Source organism: Netta rufina (assembly GCF_964035555.1).
Source record: "Netta rufina genome assembly, chromosome: 1".
Taxonomy (NCBI): domain Eukaryota; kingdom Metazoa; phylum Chordata; class Aves; order Anseriformes; family Anatidae; genus Netta; species Netta rufina.
In genome coordinates this window covers 143668908-143694954 of record NC_140123.1, presented here as the reverse complement: position 1 = coordinate 143694954, position 26047 = coordinate 143668908, and the positions used below count along the sequence as shown (strand labels likewise).

Here is a 26047-nt window from a genome sequence, read left to right as displayed (position 1 = left end):
ATAGGTTTTCTTTTGCAAAGCCTTTGCCTATTCTGACAATCATTTGTGTAAGTATTATCACAAAAGGACTGCTTGTTGGTGTAAAACTGGGGTTGTTGCATTTACTACAAGCCTTTTCCATAGGCTATGTCTCTGTGCTCTGCTGTATACTGACTTGCTTTTTGGGTCAAATCCTACTGCTTTTATTCACATCACTAGCCCTGCTTTTGTCTGGTGGGAGTATACCTGGAAGTATGGAGAGTGAAAGTTGTCCCTCTAAGTTATTTTGCAAATGATACCCTCAGCTAATGGATCTTGCATCATTTCAAATTAACTTGAAAATCAGATTGCTTTAAATTCATGTAACAGAAAATGAGGAGACACATGAAAGCGCAAAGCTATTAAGGAACAGTCAGCTGAACACAAGGCTGTGTTGAGTGGTTGCATTTCTGAATCTCAAAAGAACAACTGCGGAAAATACTTCAGCTGTCTGCAGTTCCTTGTCCTCCTCCAGATGAGACTGCTGATATAATGAGAGGAGGGGCAATGAAGAAGAAAAAGGGAGATGTTTGCACAGAGAAAATTAATCAGCTTTAACATGTGTGCATATAGTTTGTATAATGCTTTTCATCTCCCTATTGGCATTGCAAATATATGACCTACAAAATAGGTAATTGATAGTTACCCCCCTTTTTTTTTTTCAGGCAGGAAAACAGAGGTGGGGGGGATAAAATAATTTCTCTAGACCTAACCTGTGTTGGAGTCCTTGGGTCTTCTGCTTTGCTCAGATCACTCATGCCCTGCTTTGCAATATGTGTTTTTTGCTCTTAACCCAGACTGGCAGGCAAAAACCCCACAGCTAACAGGAGAGGGCAGGTACCACAAACGCTGCTGAAGGGGCACTTTCCAGCCAAAGGATCTTGAGAGCTGATTTCTTGGCTCAGTTACTAAGAAATAAGCTCTCTTTGAATCCTCTGGGTTCAAAACAACACGAGCAGTGAGGAGGGCTTCTGTGAGCATTCCTGACTATGGCAGAAATCAAATGATGATGTTTTATTCCCTTCCTCGGGAACGTGGCAGTTTAATAGTGATGGCTCTCGTAAAGAGTCGTGTTCTTTATTTAGAACAGCCTTTGGCAGTTTTCTTATGCTACGTCTTGAAAAGTGCTTTTCCTATGCCTTGCCATTTCTTCTATATAATTCAGTTTACAGCTCGAAGGTGGTCATTCAGCTTCATTTAGACAGAAGTACAGAGTCAGATGGCAAGAACCTGGTGACCTGTGTTTCTGGGCTTATGGTAGAAGGTGCTTTTCTACCTCTGTTTCAAGTAGCAGCCTTTTATTAGTAGTTGTGGCTATTAAGGTTGTACACGCTTGTGTATATGTGTCACAGCCTGAAGTCCTAATTCAGTGTTGCTCGGTAGTTACCTGAGCAAAATGTCAAGCGTTTTGTTTTCAATAAAAATTGAGTAAGGACCCAAAGATTTATGTAAAAGATGTTGTAAATGGAAAGGAACAAGGAACAAGCCTTTTGCTCAATGGCTAATTATACAGCTGGGCCTTGCCTTCTGGAGGCTGATGGGTTATTTTGAACAATTCCCCTTCTGTCTGCAGCCATGCCTCAGGGGAGAGGGATATGAGATAAGTCAACCTGGCTGAATGTTTTCTTTAATTGGCTTCAGCAAAACAGCAGTATTTGGAGGAAATATTGCTTGTATTTAGTTTTCATTTGAGGGTTACAAGTGCTCAGTTGTTTAAATCAGAACTTAAAAAAGTAATATTGCTTAAGCCTGAAAAATTTCATAGGAGATCAATTTATTGTCTTTAAACTTCAAACTGTGTTTTTAGTTGTTGTTTTCTTATCTTAAAGGGTAAGAAAGCTTGTTTTCAAGAGGGCTAAAGATGTGAAGTGTGTACCTTGGGAGAGGTGGGCAGAATCCAGCTCCAAAGGCCACAGTTTTCAAGAAAACATGAAAATAAATAGCTGGATCAGTGAAAGACTCAAAGCACAGCAGGTTTTCCTCTCTTTAAAGTATAGATGCAATTATGCATGCGGCACATCTGCAGTGGCCGCATACAACCTAATGGTTTTAAAATCAGGAACAACGTTGTGCATCCAGTTATTCTGAGCCGTGAGCCATTTGTCTCACTGAACTTGAACCCTGGAGCACTAGCTCCTGCCGTTTCACATGGAGAAACAGGAGGGGCACTGCAGCCTCTGGGGCCATCCATCCAGGAGCTGCCAGCCCTACTGACTTAGTAGCAGAGCTGGGGTTGCTCTCTGCCTCATAGGATCAGACCTGTCCTAGGGGAGCAATTTCTATTTTCCTCATCTTTTACGCTGCTCTGCTAGCAGTGGCCCTGGCTGGGCTGCTGTGTTGTAGCTAGATGTCTGAAGGTGCTTTTGACAAGCTCATATCAACCAACAAATCAACCAAATTTCTGACTTGGAGAGCCACGCAGATGAAAGCAATAGGCAACCCAGCAGTACCCACATGACTTTTCTGGCAGCTCGCTTGCCTCGCTTATTGCAAGGAGTGGGTTGCAGAGTGCACTGTTACTCTTTCCCAACAGAGAGAGTTACAGCTTGCTGTCATTTTTTTTTTTCACCAGCTCCTCAGTTTGTTAAAAGTTGATGTTGCAAACCCCAATAATAGTAGAAGATGAGACCACTGCTCTATTAATACAGTGTGACATTTGGTTCAGTGTCTGTCTAATAATCTGCAAGAAAGCCAGCAACCAGAAAAAAAAGTTCGCCTATATTTTTCAGGAACTTAGCGTATCACCTGAAAGCTTTCCCTTTTTTATATTCCCATCCCCTTTCCCTTTCCTACCTTGATAGCAATGCAGGGACTATATGGAATTTTGCCTTTGCGTAGAGCATGTATTTGATTCTGTGTGCACTAATGCATTCGTTCCAATTAGTGTAATTCTGTATATTATTATCTTCTGTAATTAGGAAAAAGAAAAAAAAAAAAAAAAAAGAACCTGATGGGAAATGGGATGCTTTGCAGTTTTCGTGGACCTGAATATCCCTGAGCAGAAGTCCTCATTGCTTACAAGGCAGCTACTTGAGGATGATGCTTCTCTTTTTTGGAGCATGTCACACTCTCCACATCATCTTCATTTTCTTCAAGACCAGCTATGGAACATGGTGGTGGTGATGCCTTTTCAGTTTCCATTGCCACCGCTTTCTATAAAGTTATTGGAAGCTGCAAGTTCACCAAGCCTGGAGAGCCAAATTCCTGTTTACCTGTTCAGCATTCCTTTCGTATTCAGTTCAGATCCAGTAAGTGATAATCTAATTTACAGAAGAAGCTCCTGTTTTCAATTGGAGCCAAGTCCTGACCCAAAACAAAGTCAGCAGCAGAAACCCCACTGACTCCACACAGCCAGTTTATTTGCTCCCTGATCTCAATTCACCAACATAATTAAGCTGTTTGATGCTTTAGAGCAGAATCCACAATTCCTTTGGGATCTGGAGTCCACGTCACACCTGCTCCATGTACTTAAAACCCCATGATTTTAATGTCTCACTGTTGCTGCTGTTCCTGTGAGGACCTTGGAGCTGCCGCAGTGCAGGAGGCGTGAGCTGGGTTATATTCCCTGTAATGCACTGTGGACATGGGGGTGCTGGCAGGGCACGAAGAGCACTTTATGTGGCTTCAGCAGGCCAGACCTCAGCCCTCTTTACCATGGTTGTAGAGTGTGCCTGCTGGGGGTTTTGGAAGATAGCAGCAGCCCATGAAATAGATGGCAGCTGGAGTTGGTGCTGTGTTGAGCCCTCTGCCAGCACAACGGGACCTCAGCTGAGGCAGGTGACCCCACTTCTGCTTCCCCCTCTGTTAACCAGGGATAGCAACTCCGTTCTGTCCTTCGGAAGGGGGCTACGGGGATTAACTGCTTGTAGGAAGGCTAAACCCTGTAAGCGTCTACCTTTCAGATGTGTATCCAAAGCTAAGCCCCTCGCTTTTGAAGGCTTGCCCACCCCTATTAAACACTTCAAGGGGAAATCAAAGCAGCCATCGTCTGTTAATGCAGGCAAGAAGTGCTGAGATGCTAGTGCCAGATATTTTGGCAAAAGGCAATAAAGATGTAGGAATGAAAGCCCAAGTGATTCTGCAAAGCTGAAAAAGATTAGCTCATGGCGCGTTTGGTCTAGACTGCAGTCTTGCCTTATTTTAACTAAATTTAAAACATGCTTTTGAGAAGCACGCTTTGTTTTGGCCATGTACAATTGATTCAGGAAAACGCTAGATTTGTGTTGAACATAAGCATTAATGGCTCTTCTGGAAAGATTTTTGGTTTTATCGTAATGTATTAGGTTAAAGAAAAACCTTCAAACACATTTATTCTCCTTTTGAAGATAATACAGGTATGTAAGGGTATTGCTTCTGAGAAATAGCAATAAATTAAGTTAATGCCATCTTGTGGAAATAATCTATTTAGTCATGTTGATTAAAAGAGGAATTCTTACTTACAATGGAATACGGTCCCCTTCAGAAGATGTGTTATGACATTTAATAGAAAATAGTTTCTTATGTGAGGTTTTTGGAGCCTAGAGATGGAACTAAATGGAAAATTATATCCCTGCTACAGAATTCTTGAAGCTGTTACAGTATTTTAATTAAAACTGCAGCATATAGACCCCAAGTAAAGAATATAAGATTTTGAAGTGTCTGTGGAAAATCTATGGAATTATATAGGAATTTTCATTTATAAACTGTTTTCTTTCTGTAATGCAGACAGTAATCAAAAGCATGAAAAGGTTCTTTATTACCTGGAAATATTTCAGACAGGAATCTGTTGGAAGTGAAATCTTGGACTTGAGCACTCTAATGAAGTGAATTTGTTTATCACATGACTTACATTGGAAAGGAGGAAAGGAAAATGTGTCCAAATGTTAAATAGCCATTCAAAGGTTACCTAAATCATTTATTTCTAGTTCATATTTTCTCTCTAATAAGGAAAATAAGAGTTCCTGGATTTTCTCTAATTACATCATGTTCTGCATAGAGGACCACGTTGCTCATGGAGATCAATCATTTTGATAACTTAACTGGTTGTGTCTAAATATCTTTAATATAGGCCTACAGATTTTAATTTAGAGCCAAAACCAAAATCTAATACTAACTCATAAGATTACATGTTTCCAAATTAGATATATTCTGCATGTTTATGGTTCCGTGTCTTTCTATTATGATTTGCAGACCTTAATCCAGGAAAAGGCCTCTTAATTCTGCTGAAATTTTGACATTTTGTTCAGCAGACTCAGTAGTAAGATAAACACGCTACCTGTTACTTTATCACAGTGATAGTTTGGAGCTGTGAGGCTTGTGTGTTTTTTCAGCAGAGGTGTTGGCACGGGTGTCTTTTAAAACCTTTAGCATCCAAGAACTGGGGGGAAAAAAAAAAAAAGGGACAAAAGATAATCTGTAGGTTCTTGATTCCTAGTCATGTGCATCTGATCAGGTTTTCCAGTTAAATTTACAGTATAAGTTTTCCCATGCAGAATTTCAAATGGGCTTACATTTTATTTTCTTGAGCTCTGGGAGTTATCCTGGGCCCCAAGTAATGCTATTGGTAAAACCTTCATCCACTTCAACTGGGTTACCTGGCACAATTTTCGTATTTGTCCTTCCAATGTTTAATTCATCCTTTCTGCCTTGCCACTACGTTGTGGCCTCCATGGGTTATGTAAATCCCATTTTATGTTCAATATCCTAGTCATTTCTTTAATGAGTATTGCCACAGAGTGAGGCCCCCTACCTGATGACATCCCTTCAGTTACTCCAAATCTTGGGATTATTTCTATCAGTAGGCACTTTACTAACACAGGAAAGCCTCAGGCCAACCAAAAAAAAAAGTGTCCCCACACACAAATAAGTATCTATATTGATTGCACCCAGTAACTCATAAAAATCAATTTGCCAGTACTCACCAGGAGTAATTCCCTTCTTCACGTCTCCAGGAGGAGGTTTTATTTGTATTTTAGGATTATTTTTAAGTCAGAGTTCATTTTTTTGAGTTATGCTCTCAACATTTAGGAACATTAGGAACATTTTTGCTCCAATGGCACACTTTGTGACATTTTCTACTACAGCATCAGCTCCCATGTGTTTTCCAATGAACTTGTGTCATCAATTGTCTCATAACAATACTTGTCCATGAGCAGTAACCCACCATCCATTTGAATCCTTAACACTTTAATAATTCGGCCAGTTTAATTTCCTTTTTTTTGTATTTTCTAGTGTCATTATCGACGTCTTTCTGGTAGGTAATAAAAGATTTATAGTGCTAACTGAATCTGCTTGCTTAACTGCCTTGTCTGCTTTTTGATTTCCTCTTACGGTGTCTGAACTGCCACTTCAATGCACTTTGCAGTGTATCGCTGCTACTTCTTTGGGCTTCTGTACACCCTCAAGTAGTTTCAAAATCTCATTCCCATATTTAACCAGGATGCCTTCTGAGACAACAGTGCAGTCTCCTTCCACATAGCACCAAGTGCACGTGTCACTCCAAAAGCATACTTTGAACTTGTTTGGGTATTCACTCATTCCTCTTTGGCCAACTCCAGAGCTCTTGTGAGTGCTATTAATTCACCTTTTTGTGCAGAGATATTATATGGAAATATTCCTACTTTCTTCGGTTAATGTCACCACTGCATATCCTTTTTTTCTCTCTCTGTGCACCATGTAACTGCCTCCATCAGTGCTCCATTTTTTTTAATTGTTATTATTTTTTATCTAGTTTTATTTGTATTGTTTTTCCCTACCAGTTTTGCTCTTGGCTTGAGTTCTGCTTTTTCTGGTCCCACTGACTTTGCTCTCCCAGGTTTCCTGGTTGCCCACACAAATGGTACTACTGCATCCTTGATTGGAGTTGGTAGGTGATTCTTCAGTTTCCATGTAACAAATATACTTGTGCCTGCCAGGCATTATTTTCAGCAATATGTACTTGGATTTTTTCCTTTCTCAAAATCTATCTCAGCACGCAGTTTATGTAATATGTCTTGTCCTAATAGAAGCAAGGGACATTCCGACAAGTATAAAGATTCACGAGTCAAAACTCATTTCTCAATTTCACATTTAATTGGTTGCAAAAAGGATTTAACCTCTTACTTTCCCATGGCCCCAATCACTGGCACGGAGAATTTACTCACTGGTCCCTTGCAGCTTTACTGCTGAATAAGTGCCTCCTGTATCTACTAAAAAAATTACAGTTCAAAATTTACAATTTAATTCCCCAACTTTACTGGAAATGGGGGCTCTGCTGGGGTACCAGATAGTTCTGCCCCCAGTCTCCTTCAATCTGATTCTTCCATGCCAATCATTAATAAGTCCTCTTTGGGAACACTTGTTAATTTTGGATCTCTGGATTAGTTCAGTTCTCCCAATGCCCCTCCTGACAATATACACGCTGATTTAATCTCAGCGAGTCAGATGGATGAGGGAGAGATGTTATATATCTTCCTCGCCCTCTGCCTCGATTTCCCACCATCCTGCCTCTTCCTTCTTTTTGAAATCCCTTACCATATGACAACATTTGGGCTTGACCCACAGCTGTTGCAAGCAAGCTTGTTTGCATTTTTTCTTTCTTGTTTCTCTTTTTGTCTTCTCTCCCTTTCTACTTAATCTCGATTATTCCATACCTTATAAGCTTTCTCAGTTAATTGAGAAATAGGCATTCACGAAACTCCATCTACTCTCTGCAACTACTTCAAGATATCAGGGGCTGATTGCACTATAAACAGCATATTAAATGTTACTTTGCCTTAGCATCAGGATTTAAATCTGCCTGTTTCCTAGCTACTTCACATCGTCTTTCATAAAATACTGATGTTTCCTCATTAGGAGGACCCTGAGTTACTTGGTATAATTTAGAAATGTTCCTAGGCTTTCTTATTCTGTGTTTAATTCCATACAAAATTAACTGCTGATACTGTTTTACAAGCATTTTACCTCCATCTGTATACAGATCCCAGGGAGGTTCTTGGTCTGGCATTACAGCTCCGGCCTTTCCCTTGCATTAATCCTCCTATTTTCCTTGTTAGCTTTCTCCACCACCAGCAGTCACTCTTCTGGAGAAGGAGGGCATTTAACAAAACCTGCATATCTTTCCAGTCAGGATTGTGTTTAAGCACAATCGTTTGAAATATTCCGTATACCTTCTCAGGATTTTCTCAGTAGGAACTGGCTGACTCTTTCCAATTTATTAAGTCAGAAGACAAAAAATGGTACCTTTACAAAAAACGGCAATACTGCAGGTCCTTCTGCTTCCCAAAGCAGAACAGTTTTGTGGGTACCAAGTGGTTTCCCACCAAACTGGCACCCATTATGGCTTTCCAAGCCACTCTTTATATATAATCCCTTATCAATACATTTACATGTTTGTATGCTCCCCTAGGCTTCCACTGATTACCTAATCACCACCCTGCTGACATACCAGGATCATTCTGCACATCCCCCCCTGTTGGGCCAGGGTCTCCCGGGTTAGGGGTGTGATTTTTACTATTATGATGAAGATAGTTCACAGTTAGGTCACATTAGAATACTTCTCATCTTTGTGTTTCAGCCAACTATTCATATTATGTTGACTGGTGATGTATTCAAGGGCATAGCCAGGATGTTTCCCTCAAGAATGTCAACATAATGTTCTTCCTAATTAGCAGTTCCTCAGTTAATCATCCATTAGACATCTTCAAGGCCTGGGTCATCTTGCCCTTTCCTCAAAGTACTTATTTTATCTCTTTCACTTAAAACGGGGTTAACTAGCTACTGTTATCAGTTGAAAGAGGTTTTTCCTCCTTAGTCCTGACTGGTTGAGAAAGTTTTGACACAGTATTCTCCCACGGAAAGTAGGACATTTTGGTTAATGTAAAATTTTTTGCCAATGCACACTGACCACCCAAGGTGGACTTGACAGGTAAAAGGATGAGTGACAGGAATGGACACTTGGATGGATGTAGCCCAGAATTGCTTCTTTCAGGGCAGCAGAGGTACTTGTCTGAGAACTGGGAGATCATAGCCCATCTGCTACGTGCCAGCATTTTTCCAGGATTGTTAGCACTGGACCTACACTCTGCCAGGTCAGTGAGTGAAGAGCTGTTTGATTCAGACCTGATCCAGGCTCATGTTTGTATTCTATCAAATTAGCCAGCCTATAGATAGGTCACTGAATTTAAGCTAGCCTTGTACCAGCTGCAAGAGAAAATTTTGACTGAGCAGTAAGCTTGGTACGAGTACCAAGTTAACTTCTCCAAAATGCTAGAATACGCTTGCCCCAGTAGTGTGGCCATTCCTGGTCAGCACATGGGCTTTGGTAGCTGGAGAATTTTGGGGTCTCCGGACTTGGAGCCCTACAAGTGGACTCACTTGCTGCATCCCCAGTCTTCAGCCTGACCTGGCACAGAGATATGAGTTCGGGTGATGCAGGTCGCAAGGAGTGCCCCCCCCCTTTTGATTTTCCAGCTATTTTGGGTGAACCAGGTGCAAGCTAACATTCACTGTTCTTGCAGACAAAAACATTTTTTTTAAGTCTAAATTTTATTCTGGCCCTAAACAGCTCCAGCCTTGGAAAACTTGACATTTTTCATTAAGCACCATCTTTGCTGCCCAACCAGTGCTGCTCACGCTGGAGCTCTGTGGCTGCAAGCACTGTTTTGGGGCAGAAAGAGCAACTCTCTGCTTGTTTTTGCCAGTGCTCCCCGCCACATCTGACTGCATGAGGCAGGAACAGCCCAAACGTCATGCCAAGGGTGCTTTTTGCCATCAATTATTCCCCATTAGAGAAGTGTGAGCACAGTCATTTAGTTTAACAGGGATGAACTGCCTTTCAAGCTTTTTCCCCTGCAGCAACAGCCCGGCCTGCGAGCTGCATTTCAAATGACTTTGGCTCTTCCTCTCAGCGTGTTTCCTCAGCTCAGGCTACAGGGCTGGAGCAGCTTTGGCTGGGAGCGAGGAAAGCATGTTGGGCCTGGGAACTTGCGTTTGGGGCTGGGGCTAGAAAGCTTGTGGGGGAGTTTAAAACCAAGATATTCAAATGTTTGCTTTCAGCGTTTGGATCTGACAGCAGCCAGCATCTTTCTCTGGGCTGTGCTCTGCAATCCTGAAGGGGCAGGAACAGCAAAGTACATGTATGTGCTTAAATTAAGCGATGCATGCAAGGGTTAAACTTGCTTCTGAGCAGCTTGAACGTGAGGGTTAGTTTTTATGGAGGAAAAGGGAGTAATCTGAAATAAGTGCTGGAAATCAAGAAGGAGGTTTGCAGCCCAGAAAGAGCCTCCGGGGTGAAATGTCAAAGCCAAGTGCATTTTCTAGTCTCAGTATAGTTTTGAGATAATCCCTTTCGTTGCATTAACAGCCCCTGAATGGAGCAGTATTTCTTCCATGCTTTGACAGGCAGCTTTCAGGCAGCCCTTTTCCTAGCTGCTCTGCTATATATGCATGCATCTGGATTCTTATCTGAGCTGAGCTCCGGAGTAACTGCTCTCAGATCAGTGGGTTTACTCCAAGCTTGCGTGCACGTGACTGAGATTAAATCAGTTTAAAAAAAAAAAACCAAACACCGACCCCATGAGACTTGACATCCTCAAAATAGGCCTTAAAAAATGAGAGGAAGGTATCTTTTCCATGTCTTTTTCCCACCTGGGTATGCCTTGGTTGGCCAGAGGAGGTTAGTGCTGCTGCCCTGGCTCCCAGGAGGCAGCCGAGCGCTGGCATCGCATTGCTCACCGTGCCTCCTTCCTGCAGCTCAGCCTGTGCTGCCCACGCACTCCTCGCTGGAGTGCAAAACTGTGCTGTGCGAGCTCACAGTTCGGAAAATACAGTCAAATGTGTGACTAAAACACGCCTCGGCTTTCGGGAGCATTTTGCAGCAGGAGGGCTCCCCACACTTCCCAGAGGAGGAGGTAAGATGGTTTCCAGCGCGGGCAGATTGCTGCAGCAGAGCACGCCAGCAAGCCTGGGCTGCAGCGGTAACCACAGCGTGTCTCCGGTGAGACACCGTCGCCAACAGCCAAGTGCAGCGAAGCCGCTCTTGTCTTCTTAATGAAAAATGAGGTGCCACGTCCAAATCGGGAGAGAGGAATAACGGCGTAAGCGTCAGCAGTAACAGCTTCGGCTGGGGAAAGGAGCCATAATGGCCAAAGAAAAGGTTGAATTTGTGATCTAATTGCTGAAGAAGTGTTTGCAAATATTAATTATCTGCTGTTTTGGCTTGTTTTAATTGGGCATTATGTGTAGCACACCGTGGGAGATGGGGTCTGCGTGCCACCTCATTCCCATCTGTTTGTGCCTCCTCTTACTTCCTTGCAGGTGGAACAATATTAACAAGCTGCAGAAATTATGGACAAAAACCTGCCATTGCACAGCTCCCTGTGTGCCATCTGCCAGAAACACTTGTAAGTGGTGCACAGAGTTTGCCTACCAAGTGCAGCTCTGCCCTCATTGTAATTCAGGGCCTTACCAAGGTACCGCTTCTGTACAGTAAGAGTCCAAAACCTGAGGAATTATGAAACCCGGGGGTCTGTGTGCCAAGCAGGAACCTCTTGTGGGAGCTCTCCTGCAGCATCATTGAATTTCTGAAGCCACAGGTTCTTCTGTAATAAGTATTCTCATTGTGAGCCTGTGCTAAAGCTTCCTGTGTTACCTGTTCCTCGGGTCCTGCCTTGAATCTGACCCCAGGACTGATCTGCCACAGACTTTGCACAGTGGGGGACAGCTGCTGTAGCAAGTTGTTCCCTATTCTACGGAAGAAGAACAAAAAAGCATAAGCAGTTTAACAATAATCCAGTGGAAAATATACTTAAAAATAATAACGGGTTGGGGATTTTGCTTGTTTTCCATTGCTTTGTTTTGACTACATGTTATATTAGAAAGGTGCTGGTATGACAGGGGATGACAATGCCAGGACAAAAACTTTTCAAAGAGAAATGGCTCCCTTAGCTCCCTAGGAAATGCTACAGTTAACAAAAAATCCTCACCTCAAACAAATTCTACTGCTACATATGCAGATAGCTGTGAAGATATCTAGAATGTAGTATTACCCGGAGAGCTAGCATAATTTTTGGTATGGAGTTGAGTCCCCTAGCACTCTGAGGAGAAAAGCTAATGTATTTGAAGCAATGTATATGTTTGTAGGTGTTGGCAGGGTTATGGCAGAGTTAACTACATAGGAAGTGTCTTAAAGAGTCACTTGGCAAATTACTTTAATCAGGTAAGTGCAGTCTCACCTGTATGTGCTCTTTCTACCACCACACCTCTGCCTGGACCGCTACCAACTTGCTTAAAACTCATAGGATGAGTGATCCTGGGCTGTGTGCAGAAGCTAATTGCTGTACCGGGATTGTTTAGTCTGGTGTGAAACAAGTGGGTTGTAGAGTAATAGTAGTAAGTGGGGAAGTGAAACAGTAGTAATATAATTATGGTTCTTTTGAGGAATGCGTAGCACATTGATGTAGACACCTTTGTGTTTTGTTCAGCCCAGAACAGTGAATTTGGGGGAGTGGTCTGGATTTGCCCCGGTTTCACCGCAATTTTTGATGTCAGGGAAGAAGAGTAAAGAGAAGTGCAAAAAGTACTAAGTATAATAGATTTGGGCAAGTTGCATACAGGTGTTGTTTCACAAACAATTTGTGGCACAGAAATTGGAAACGCACATGCTTCCCTGGCAGCAAAGGATGTGTGAGTGCTTTCTGTAACTTCAGAGTCTGCAAGAGACCTGAAGTCAGGAAGGTGACATCCACCCTCAGCCAGAGGATGGGGCTGAAATGGCCACGTCAAAGAAAAAGCCATGCGGAGATGCAGCTCTACCTGACATCTGCTCTGAAGGGCCCCTGCCCGACAAGGCAATGCAGCCACATCCTCCCCATCCTTGATGATCTGAGACAGGGAATGGTCTGAAGTTTTAACAAAACTTAGCAGATTCCAAAAATAAAGGTATTTACCTACTTCACACTCTCTCATCCTTTTCCAGCTTCCTTCCTGTCTGTCAGCAGAGCAAACTGCTTCGTTGCCACATGTTTCGGGTCCTTGCTTTGTAAAATGAGGAAAATTGCAGAGGGTCTCCCTTGCAAAGTGCCATTTAGGAGCTGGGCACTGCTGTGTACCTGCACTACAGCACTCTGTGCAGCTCAGAGGGTAAATGCAGTCTGAGATGGAGCCTTATTTCCCTGTAGGATCCAGCATCAATGTGCAACTACTGTGGAAATGTCGCAGATGTTAGAAAATAGCCCCTGGAAGCAGCACCTTTCCTCTGGCTGTGCTGCTGAGGCTGAAATTCCCAGCAGCTGGGGCAGGGTTTGATATAAATACCAAGACACTGACGTTTGCATATTTTGTTTTCTGGACGCGTTCACCATTCTGTTTGAAAAGGCCTGTTCTTAAATATGTGAAGGTGTAGGGAATGTCCTTTGAAAACAGCTTTGTGCTAAAGCAATTAAATAATGTTTATGTCAGATAATTAATTCCAAGGGAAGGATTAAATTGCTGAAAGGCTAAATAACAGAGTGAAAACAGTCTGCAGGTTTTTGAGGCGTTTCTTATTGGAAAGGGAGGGCTTATTACCGAGATTAGCTTTTCAGAGGTTTTAAAGTAGGGTTCAACAGCTATAAAGGCTGGGTTGTTTGGCACCAGCATCTCAGTTTGTAGCTCTAAATGTCTGCTTGCAATTAATGTAGGTGCAATAAACATATGTGTGCAGAAGAATTCATGGAAAAAAACACTGCAAGTGCCATAAGAAATGGGTTGCAGCAAAATGCAAGCATAGCTACGCGAAAATAAGGGTTGATAACCGCTTCTGAAAAATGGGGAAACTGTAAACTGATGAAAAAGTTTGATTGAGCACTAGAATGGATGGTTTGTAGATTTGTCCCTGATGTCTGTACTTCACCCAGGGTCCTATATGACACTTGTACCTTGCCAGGGATGGCACCACTGCCTGGTGCTGATCAGTTCATGCAACAGAGGCTGTACAAACTGATCAGCGTGTGAAAGTGTGCTCAGTAAGAGCAAGAATTATCGTCCCTCTGCATTTAGCATTTTAGCTGTGTGGAACATCGTGCCTGGCTCTTCGTGGGGGCAGAGAAACTGTGCAAGGAAGCACGTTCACAGCTCCTTGAAGACGAGACATTTTTCCTTTTCTGATTTCCAGATAGACTTTTGCCATGTCACCTGCTTGCTTGCGATGTTACCTCTGAGTGGGGAACTGTGCTCTTAGTTTTTCCACCCTTGTAGCAGTCCCACCTGGAAGCTGCTCAGGCCTCTATGTACAGTCCACAAAAAGCGTGCAGAGCTCCGGCTAGAGCGGGTGCGAGCTCTGCTGCCAGCCTCCCTGGGCCCAGGTGTGGGATTCAGCTGGGATTCAAGGAGTGGCAGAGCCTGGGAAGGCTGCTCTTCTGACCCAGTGAATCCATCATCCCTAAGTATTTTTCCAAATCCTTCTGCTCCCTCTTTTCTTCAGAGGGGGCTGCTGGGACAAAGATAGCTTTTCAGCCTGAAGCTAAATCTTTATCTAGCGAGGGTATATCAAGCTGTAGTCCAATATGTGGTACTTTGCATTAAATAGTTGCAGATAAGCTAATGAAATCTGTCAGGCAATAGAAGTGGAAGTTCGTAAAAAATGCTAAGCAGTATACGTAGTAAAGCAACCAAAAGCACTCCACTTCCAATTCACTGGGGGGTCACTGGAAGAATAAACTATTTCAGTTGAGTAATAAATAATTACGGGTCTAAAGTTATACTACAGTATAGCTGTACATAACCAGTTTCTGCTCAGGTTATCTTGTAGTAATCACACGTATCAAATGAAAAACTTCATCGTTGGCTACTGCTCCCCTCATTGTTGTTAATACCATTATTTTCCAGGATTTTAATAAATGAAAAAATTGCACAGCTGCAGTACGAGGTTGAGGTGCAGTAATTCACTGCCCGAGTGCAGTGCGTGAATTTATGGTCACTGGCTGTATCAGCTGAGAGCTGAACTGCAGTTATGCTGCTGTCAGGTGAATCCCTGCCCTCATTATTTGCCATCAGCAAGCCTTTTGGAGCACACGGACACGATGGGCACGGCTGGTGTCATTACCTCTCACAGAGGCAGCAGGGTCACCCAGCAGCGTCCTCCCTTGTCCTTTACCAGACTGGGACCACATGCGGCTTGTAGGGGACCACAAATTATGAACAACCCCAGATCAGTTCCCATAAAGTCCTGGCATGGGGAGAGGGAGCAGTGAGCCACATGCAAGACCCCAGCGTGGGCTCGTACCTCTTGGGGTGGCCCCTGACAGCCCCTCCTGCCGCGGCTCTGGGCAAAACCCTCGCTCCCCTTCCTCGGTTTCATCATTTGCAGACCAGCATTAATAGCAACCACCAGTGGGGTTGTTCAGAGAATTCATTGTGCTGTAATGCTTTTCACTTGCAAACCGCGTTGGTAGCACTCAGTATGACTGTTATTACGTTAGGCTTCCCTAGCTCTCTGTTCGGAAAAGCAGCTGCCTTCCGCAGAGTGGGGTAAGCTACCATTATGCCGCGTGGTATTATGTACACTGCTACACTTCTGGCATCTGGGGCTGTCATTTAGATTAATTGGGAAATTGTGTAGTGACTTGAGGAAAAACGCTGCTGAATTTGAGTTTGTTATCCTGGAAAACATAATTAGTCAAAAAAAAAAAAAAAAAAAACAAAACCCGAACTTTAATCATGTAATAAATGCAATACTGAATGGTCTTGTGTCTAAACCAGAGTACCAGAATACAACTGTACCTTTTCCATTTCTTCTTTTTTTCTTTTTTCCAGTATGGGGTACTGCATCCTTTTTGTCCATGGTCTGAAGAAGCTGTCTACATGGTTAAATAAGTGGAGAATTACTGTTTTGACCCTGTTCGCTTTACTGCTGCTGCTATTCTCTTGGAAGACCGTGAAACAGAATGAAATCTGGCTCTCAAGAGAGTCCCTTTTCAGGTATGAGCAGCCATGTGAAAATACTTGCGTTTTTGTATTGTTTCAAATAAGTTGTACGTGTTTGTTGCATGGAGTAAATAGTTTGCTTTAGCTCAAGGACTGGTCCTGCTATTAAAGCATTGGTGTGATTAATATTTTGATTTTTATATATTGGAAAAAAAAAAAAAAAAGGAAAAGAACATCATCATCTACTTTCTGTTTTCTGGCAACTGTGCAGAAACTGGTGTCAGCACTTTAGATGTGTACACACAAACTTTGGTTCTAGCAACAGCACTTTTAAGACACTCTGTTTTTAAATAACTTCAGTTCTGTAGATTTACCAATAATGTAACGCTTTCTTTTTAAAGACATAGCTGAATTTTGCTGCAACCCTACAAAACACCGTAGTAACGCTATTGAATATATCGAATTTTCCTTAGCAATGTTCTTAACGACAAAAATGAAATGCAACAAAGTGCCAAGCTTAATGTACCATATTTCATTTTATTTGATTACTCTTTGCCAAACAGCTCTCTTTACAACCTCATTTATATATATTTTTTGCATCGAAACAGACTGTTTCATTTTGTGTTTTGCTAGGAAATGTATTGCATTTGCCTCCAGCTGCTTTCAGCAGTTGTCTAATTGTGAGGTAATTGTAGAAACACAGGTGATTTGCACCCCGGTTGCTTAGCTTTATTTTCTAACTTATTGGCCAGAGCAAAGTTTAATTTACTCGGCGCTGAGGAGTATGAAATTACTTTTTATGTGTGCTCTTCAGTCTTCAGGACGCATTGTTGAAGCGGTTGGAGCTCTGTTAGTGGGAATTAAACAAAAAATAAAAGCTGGAGCAGGGTTTTCTTCACTCCAGCATGATTCATTGCCCCTCTCCCCAAAGCGCTGTTTGCTGTTCAAACACTCGAAGCCATGGTGACTGCTCTGGGCTCTCGCAGCTCCGTGCTGAACGTGGTCCCAGTCCAAGCCATTAGGCCTTGGTTCCAGTCCGCCACGTGAGCAGTGGCCACTCGCAGGAAAGGCAGACGGCTTTCCAAATTGGATCGCTTTCTCTTGTAGAAAGGGGGGTGGGCAGATGGCAATTCCATGCGTTGTGTTTCAGGCATCGTCTGGTGTCACGTAGCACGCAGTTGTGGTCACCTGGGTTTAACAGATGAAGTCAAGCTGGAGGAGGAGAGGAGGCATCTCGCACTGGGGAGCACTCTGGGGATGGTACGGTGTGTCCAGGGGTCTGTCACAGAAGAGAAAGCAAAGGTTTCGTCTGCCTGATTGGATGCAAATAGGCTTGTGTCCATCCTGCCTCCATTCAAAGCAGGGTGGACTTCTGCAAGACAGATCAAATTCAGAAACTGTGCCGCTGCCTCAGTGCAGTACTAAGCCAGAGCTTGCACCTTGCCCTGAGCTGGGGATTTGGTGGCTGGGGTTGAGCCAGCTTGCTCTTCAGCTCAGCTCTTTTGGGGACGGTTCTAGCAGGGAGATCTGCCCCAGACTTTTGAGGAGAAGGCAAGAACGTAGGTGTGCTCCTGCTGGGTCACCCGGTGCTGTGTCCTGCCTCTGAGAGCAGCCAGCTGCAGATGCCTAGAAAAGCAGTGTGAGAACCGGAGCAGCAGCAGCTATGCTTCCTTCAGTCCTTTCCCAGCTTGCAGTAATCCCCAGTTATAGACTTCCTGAGTCAGGAGTCAGATGCTTTTTTTGCATGTAACAGCCACCGATAGACTTTTCTTCCATTAATGTCTTTGACTGCTTTTTCAAATCTATTTATAGTTTTGGCTTCCATAGCATCCTGTGCACTGGGCTCCATCCTTATTAAATTACACAGTGAGTGCAAGAAGACTTCTCTGTGCTGTGAACATTCTGATCACCTTGTTTGGCATCACCTAGTCCTGGTGTTCCGAGTGAGCAGGGAGTAACCCAGCAGCTTGGCATTTTTCCTGTGCCTTTCGTGCCTTTACAGCCCAGCCTCTCCCCTATTCCCTCACCAGGGCTGCCTCTCTTTTGTGCTGGAGTCTGCTGGTTTTGAATTCTCTGTATGTGGAAGCTGCTCTGCTTCCAAATCAGTGACTTCTGATCCACCTTGTCACTCTTTGCTGGGTGCTTTCAAACTGTCACATGTCCTTTTGAGAAGGAGACCAGAACCACGTACACCTTTCAGGAGACATCTGCAGCACAGTAGCATAGGGCTGTTTTCTGGTTGTTGCTCTCTACTCCTTTCCTATTAATTCCTAATCTTCCACTTTTCTTTTCTGACCACTCCTAGGCACTGGCTGATATTTTCACAGCACTGCCCACGTGAACTCCAAGATACCTGTTGTGAGTGGAAACATCTCATCTACAGACATCAGTCTGAACTTGTGCCTGTACCAGAAGTGCATTGCATCTGCCATTTTTTTTTCCAGCCTTCAGTGCTGTGAGATCCTTCTGCAAGATTTTGTAGTTCCCTTTAGTTCCTGCAGCATGATTCATGTCGTTGTCATCGGCAAATGTGTTGCCTCCCTGTTTGCTCCCTTTTCCAGATCCTTTGTGAACATGTGAAGCAGCTCAAGTGGCAGTGCACGTCTCCTGGAAACCCTGGTTGTAGTCTTCTCCAATTATGAAAACTGTTCACTCTTTACTTGCTGTCTTTCAAGTAGGCATTGATTCATTCACAAGAGGACCTTTCCTCTTATTCCATGATGCCTTTAAGAAATTGAAGTCTTTGGTGAGGGATTTTATCAAAAGCCTTTTTGAACATTTAGGTGTGCAGCTCTGGGATATGTGTTTGCAACCAACTAGGCTATATTTAGATTTTCACAAAAGCTTTCAATGGCTTTAGTACCATGTCCCTTTTGAGCCCATCAGAGAACAACAGATCCATCCCTCTAACTTCTTTCTGCAAAATGCAAGGTTAATTCTTCCCTGATGGATTAGTGCTCTCCAGAAGTGTGCTAGGTCTAGTTGTATTGCAATTTATCCCAAATTAACTGGAGTGGAAATCAGACTTGGTGGTCTGTCACTCCCCATATCCTTTGGCTGGAAGCAGATAACATCACGTTCATCATCCCCCACTTCTCCAGTGCTGAGGCTCATTTAAATGATAGGTTGCATACTGCCGCTAATTGCAGCTTCACATTTGATTTCCTTTGGATGAATACTGGCAGGCCCTATGGATTTGTAAGTGTTCTTGGGGTTGATTTGTTCGAAAGCTTCTTTTAGTGCTGCTTTAGTTTGAGACAGTGCTTTGGACTTGCCCCTGTGAGGAAGTTCACCTCTCCTGTGGTGAGCTTTTCTGCTGTGGCCTTTTTGTCTTCAAGCGTTACTTTTAGACCTCCATTGTATATTGGCCTCAGGGGATCTTTGGCAGGTTTCCTTTATCTGATGTATCTCATTATTAGCTTTGATGTTTTTGGCATTTTTTTTTCTTAAATTTATTCTAGTCTTACTTCTAGTTCTTTTTTTTTTTCCCTCATTTCTTGTAGCCTTCTTTATTATGTTGTTTAACCATGCTGGCCTGATACGTGTTATACATCTATTGAGAGGCTATAATATGGTAGGATGGGAAGGAAATACAAAAGAAGAACAGTATAGCAAGAAGATAATTTCATCCCAAGAGTGGGAGATCTTGTCTTTGGGGCAGGAGGAGGCTGTGTGTAGGATGAGGAAAGGAGGGAGAAGTGGATGGAGGTATGTGCAACAGCAATAAATTGGAAATAACAGAGAAGGAAGAGGAGATAAGGAACAATAAAGCAGTATGAGAGAAAATAATAAGGAAACAGCAAATCTATAGATGGGGGAAAGGAGACATAAATCAACCTGCTTGGTCGTTTCTCTGTGTGTGTTTAAGAAGTATGTGCTGAGAGGATCCTTATTCACATTTTTAGTTTTCCATTCTTCTTCTTTCACTTACTGCTTTCATTAATTACTGATTTTTCCCTCCTAGCTTTTCCTCTTCACTTCTACTTTCAATTCCTCCATTTACTTAAATGTGTTTGTTCAGTGTCGATATGTCTCAGTTTCCTCGGTTCTGTTACACCTGCTTTTTCTACACTTTTTTTTTTTTGTCCCTGGGAGATGTAGATACATTCAACATGTTACCAGTTTTGTGTTTTGAACCCCTTCTTGTCTCATTCTCAAGGCTTACCGTGCTTTGACATGATGCTGCCAGTGTCAGCACCATACACCTCTCTGCCAGTGGGTTGCCACAACTCTCCGTCTCCAATGTGGGGTCCAAGTTTGCTAAATGCAGAAATCCCTTGGGGTCTTGGCTCCCTCAGGTATGGGAGAGGGTGAGGAAATGATACATCTACACATCTATGCATAAGCACGTGTGCAGGGACTAAATGAGAAGCAATTGAGCCACAAGTATAAAAAGTGGCCAAATTTATAGATATAGCCATTTGAGGCAAATTATTCGAGCAGATATTGAGAAGCCCCGAGCAGTTTGTCCGACTGTATTGGCAGGTGGGCAAGGAGAACTTGTTTGTTAAATATTTAGGGAATTGCCCTGTGGAGTGAAAGCACCAGCCAGGAGGTCAGGCTCCAACTGCAATCAGCATGAATGCCTCAAGTCAGGGCAAGGGAGGTGAGGGCTGCAGGCTAACCTCTGCATCCGCTGTACCGACCTTTTCAGGGCTTGTGAAGCTGCCACGTTTCCTATTGCTCCTGGAAAGCATTTGCGTGCACAGCCCGCATTTGTGACAGTGTCTGGAAGTGCAGTTGTAGCCAGCAAAGGAGCTGTAGAAAAGTGGCTCTTAGTCAGCAGTTCTCCCTCCCCAAGACAGGTCTGCTGCCTTCAGTAATGTGACAAAAAAAAAAAAAAAAAAAAAAAAACAAACAACAACAAAAAAAAAAAAAAAAACAAACAAACAAACATAAAAACAAACAGCCAAAACCAAAAAGAAACAGGAAAAAACCAACAACAAACAGACAAACAACTCCAAAGGTGACATTTACTGCTGTGTGCTTTCCTTAATTCTGAAAGCCAGCTCAGCTGAGAAGGGCAACTCCCATCACATTTTGTGCATCTTCTGTGGAGCTGTTTGAAGAGTCCAACGCTGGCATCTGTGAAAATCAATGCAAGGGTAGGAGGCCAGGGAAGGCAGGTGTCTGTGTCATCCAGAGAACAGCTTGCTGGAGAGACTTTTTATTGGTGATAATGACTCCTGAAGCAGAGGAGATCCCATCGGTCTCCCAAGGCTCCTGCTGATGCAGGAGAGGCCAAATTTCATTGCGGAGGGAGCACTTTTCATATGGAAATTGGCAGATCAATGAACTCGCTGCCCTGCACAGAGCCACTTTGAAGAGCAGGACAGGCACTGAGGAAAACAATAGAGAGGATCACAGGAGACTTTCTCCAGCTCAAGTGGGATTTGGGTGAGGACAGCGTTTGGGGTTAGAAATGCCAATGGTATGTGGTTTCTCTGCATTAGGACTAACAGGCTTTCTCCTTTCCATGGGGAGGAAGTGTTACGTAAAGCAGTTTGCCCACTGTTTATTTTCCATTTATATCACTTAGTGCTGTCGTAGAAGTCAGGAGGGAAGGAAGTCCTCCTGAGAAGTGACGTTGGATCTCAGTGGACTTCTTTCTGGCTGGCTGGAGAGTGGTGCCATGGGTTTTCAGAAGGGCACGTTTGTGCTGGGCTGGGGAGGAGGGAAATAGGAGCATTTGGAAAACCGAGCTGGAAAAATAGATTGAAATTGTGAGAGGCTGGAGGCTTGCGGAAAGCAGAAATGGAAAGCCATTGTATTCTGCTTTGTTATTTATACTCCACCCTTTCCCTCTTGGCTTTCTTTATGGACATTATTGTTTCCTCCGTCAATGAGCAAACAGTGTTCTCAGCTGGTTGACAATCAATTAGCAGAAGTGTTTGCCTAAACTCTCCAAAAAAATCCACTCCACGTCCAGCGCCGTGTTTGCTACTGCTGCTGACAGTTCAGGGATGCCAAGCGGTTAGCCTCAGTCAATGCTGTGTGTATTTGCAAAACCAAACACCCCCCTTCTCGCCCATGCAAGGAGAATAAATAGGTCAGGGAGCGTGAGTGGTGTGGTGCAGAAGAGAGCATCGTAAAACCTCGAGCCCAAACCCGTTTCTGACTTTCCTATGTCACCCCCACCCCCAGCAGAAGCACGCAGATGAAAGAGCTTTATTAGCGATGTTTTAATAGATGGGACCGGCAGGATTAATAAGAAATTCTATTTAAAGGGAAACAGCCCAGAATTAAAATATTTAAACATATGCATCTTCCAGTTAGAAGAGTATCTCATTAGGACTGCAGTGCTTGTGCATATGTAATATACTTCTCACCATTAACTCGCTGTGCTCTGGTGCAGCAGGGGCTCTGTCAGAGCTAACAACTCATGGCACACAGCTCTGAGATGGTAACAGTTTTGAGTCCCTGTCTGCGCCTCTGCCTCTAACGCTGCCACTGATGTAATGTGAACCTTTCTGTATAAGAATTAATATTCCAGTAATGCCCAGAGGTTGTAAGTGTGTAGTTAATAGCTCCCAAGGCCAATGGAAATTAACACAGCCATAGCAGTCACACATTACTTGCTGCTAGTGCAGTATATCTTTGTGAAAACTAATATAGAAAATCATTCTCTTAAGAATAGCATCAATTAACTGATTTAATTCAGCGATTAGTCACAAAATGTCTTATTCCTGTAGTGCTCCCAGTAAGTAATTTGGAAGTACCTGATGATTAGGAAGCCAACTGCAAGGTGTATTTTTGATTTCTGCAGGTAGACCATGGCTGTGTTGTACTGAACTCTGCAAGGCAGCCGTGGGCGAAGCTTTGGAAGCTCTCACAAGTAGGCATTAGCGACGCTTGATACCACTGGCTGCAGATAACCAAAAAGACGGCATATTTGCTGCTAAGACTGACTCTCCAGCACCATTTTAAAGTGAAATCCCTCACAAAGGGGTTTTGGGCATCTGTGGGTACATTCTCGTCATTGTAGAGGCTGTGTGCGACCTCATCTTTTTGTGGTTAACTTCGTTGCCCATCACAGTTAAATGGCAGAGACATACAAGGCAGAGCAAAAAGGTTTGGGGATGTCCTAATCCCTGCGCTTCCTACTTGCGGCAGGAGGCTCCGACCTGATGGGAAGGAAAAAGCAGCTGGCAGGATTCTGCTTGTGAGCGAGGAGCAGTGCTATTTCTGCTTTTACGTGAACAGATTAATCCATCTTTATTTCCCATTACCTCAGAGAGTTCCTATTTATGTGCTGGAAAGGATTCCCCTGTTAAACAGAGTTCTGACTTCTCTGGGTTCCTGCAGGGGGAATATTTCCATGGTGTACGTGCTCCTGTGATTTCTTTCTATCTATAACCTTGAAAGAGCATTTCCTCTGGCTGTGCAAGGCGTACCTTGTTTACTGTGCTCTCAATTAAGTAAATAAGCATATGCTTGCTCTCCTCCTTTTGTCTTTGTGCCCTCATTATTAATTCCAAACGTTCAGTCCAAGCTGCCTGGCAAGGAAGACGAAGGGGAGGGATGGGTCGGCTGTGCTGCCACATGTCCACAGTCACATAACACGAGAGCGTGCGACTTGCCAGCTAAGGGCAAGAGCCCCATCAGCCCTCAGCTCCTGGTGCTACTTTGCTCAGTGCTGTGCTGCGTGTCTGTGCGAGCTGGGTGCTCAGAGCATGCTGTGCATCCCCTCTAGTGGCTGCTGCGTGTGGAAAAGGTACCTTCTGTCTGATACCTCCAGCTGACAGGCTGAGATCAAGGTTTTCATAAGGCGCTTCGTGACAGCCAAGTTTAAGCAGGGCTGGAGATGAGTGATCCCGTTACAGCTATATTATCAAAAGTACCGCGTACTTTCCCTCCAAATATTAGGCTTTTTAGAGTCTTTCAATGTAATAAATTATATTTTGAAACACAACAGTACCTGGCCACAGGGTGCATTGTCATGTTGGTGCTAGAGATGCCCATGGTGGCCAAGGCCAGGTTGGGTGAATTGCTGCCACGTATTTATGTCCAGCGGGGGCGTATGGTGTGCCAGTGCACTGCACAGTTTGCATGTGTGGGCCAAGCTTGTGGTTGTAACGTGAGTTGTGCTCGTGGAAGTAACAAGGCATTCGAAATATGACCAAACTTTCCTTAAAGAAGGAGCAATGAGAAAAAGCTTGACCTTGGGGGAGGTGGTGTAACCTGGCCAGCTAACACCATCCTGTTCTGTTCCTCCCCACAGCTCAGGAGTGAAGACTCTGCCCCACAACGCCAAGGTGCACTACAACTACGCCAACTTTCTGAAAGACCAGGGCCGTAATGTTGAAGCGATCTACCACTACAAAACTGCTCTCAAGTAAGTTCCCTGAAGCCCCGGCTGTGCTCAGGCTTTGCTGTGCAGCCTGCTGGCAGCTCATCCCTTCCCAGCGAGGGCTGCCTGCTCCTTACCCCCCATTTCCCTCCCTGGAGGCAGCTCAGCTTTCAGAGGTTGGGAAGGTTCCTTGGCTCGGTGTTTGTGTCTCGTTAAAGGAAGGAGCCTGGCTTCCCTCCAGCTCCGCGTGCGCCCGTGTGTGTTTGTGTGTACACTTCAATATATGAGATATAAATGTTACCATAGCTACACATTGAGCAATGAGGTGTCATTTACTTGGCTGAATGTATGCTGGTAAGCGGGAGGTAGTTGTCATAAATGCATTTTCGGATTCCTGGGCCATTTATCTTGGTAAATTGTTAATGGTGCATGCCTGGAAAATGCCTGCTCTGTAGCCATCTGAAGTAGAGCAATAATAATAGTACTTACTACTTGTATTGAGGCTCCTGTCCGCAAAGCTTTGCAACAACACTAAACTAATTGATGCTGACAATGCTCCTGTGCAGTAACAGGGTAAATACCATTACCATAGTTCTGCAAAGGGGGAAGCTGAAGCAGGAAGGTGAGCTGCCTGGCCCATAGACACAGGGTAAATCTGGACCAAGGGCAGGGCTGTAATACGTAACTTCTCCTGGCCCGGGCCATGCACGTGGTAGGTCCTGGGATGGAGGGGGGTGGTAAGGGAAAGCAAGTATGGAGGGTGCAGATAACACCATCGGGAAAAAAAGGCATGTGTGGAAAGGGCAGACAAAGTCAGGAGTGGCTCTGGCAGCAAGAACAGAGCACAGCACAAAAGGGCATGTCAAGAGGTACAAGAAATACTCTTTCCTGACGTGTGGGAGGAAATGCTAGAAATTACATCTATGTTTTGTCGTCTTGCCAGTTGACGGCAGAGTTATACCAAAGGCTCCCCAAGGGCTCCTAACCCACCCAGGTGAGCTGGGAGGACAGGATGTCATTGCCACTGAGGTCTGTGTGAAACTGGGTGAAGGTGATTTTTAGCTTTTTGAGTAGCATCCTGTTCTCTTTTACCATGCTGGGGATTTAGGAAGTCATTTAGAAAAACCTCCATCCTATTTTTTAATGTTTCCAGGAATGGAAAATTCAGCACAACCATCAATAAATTGTACTGAAGGTTAATTACCCTGTCTTTTGAAAATGTCCTCCTTTATTTTTAGTCTGATTTGTTTAATGTTGTTTCCAGTCATTAGATTTGTTTACACTTTTAAATGCCACACTGATCAGCTCCTCCCTTAATCTGCTCTTTGATACAACAAATGGATGTAGCTGCTGGCACTTTGTGTTGTGCAAGTTTTAGCAGTCATCAAGTCATCCCTGTAGCTCTTCTCCAAGCTTTCTCCAAGTTGCCAGAAAGGGCCATTGGAAGTTAAAAAGAAGAGAGACTAACAAATATTTTCCAAACCCTGCAGTGCACTTGCTAGTATGGAGAGTAACTTCACAGCTTTCTGTTCCTCCCAGCATCGCCTCTGCTTGTGGAAATGGGAGTTGCTGACAAAATATTTTGTTCTTCTCTAACTCAGCAGCACCCATTTATTATAATTACAATGCTGTCCTCTGCTCTGCAGTATTTCAATTATGAAAGAGTCTGTTTTGAGAACTGACTGCAAACATGTCCTCAACTTCATTAGATAGCACAGTTTGTACTGATGGTGTTGTTTACACAGCACCCGAAGCCCTGTCAGGGCCTGGAGCCGCACAGAAGCACCGGCCCAGGTACTCCATATCTTAGTGGGCCTTGCTAGTGTTCTGGTCGCTTTGGTAACTTCAGGGTTTGTTGGCACTTCCGAAAAGCCATCC

The 26047-nt window shown here is 43.8% G+C and overlaps 1 protein-coding gene across 2 annotated transcripts in view; it reads left to right on the top strand.

Annotated features, from left to right (window-relative positions):
• Positions 1-26047, top strand: part of TMTC1 (transmembrane O-mannosyltransferase targeting cadherins 1) — a 151774-nt gene that overhangs the window by 87591 nt on the left and 38136 nt on the right. For both annotated transcript variants that reach the window (XM_084306509.1, XM_084306508.1), the window contains exons 10-11: positions 15769-15933; positions 24101-24214. In XM_084306509.1, the coding sequence (XP_084162635.1) occupies positions 15769-15933; positions 24101-24214 (279 nt within the window). The remainder of the gene's footprint in view (positions 1-15768; positions 15934-24100; positions 24215-26047) is intronic.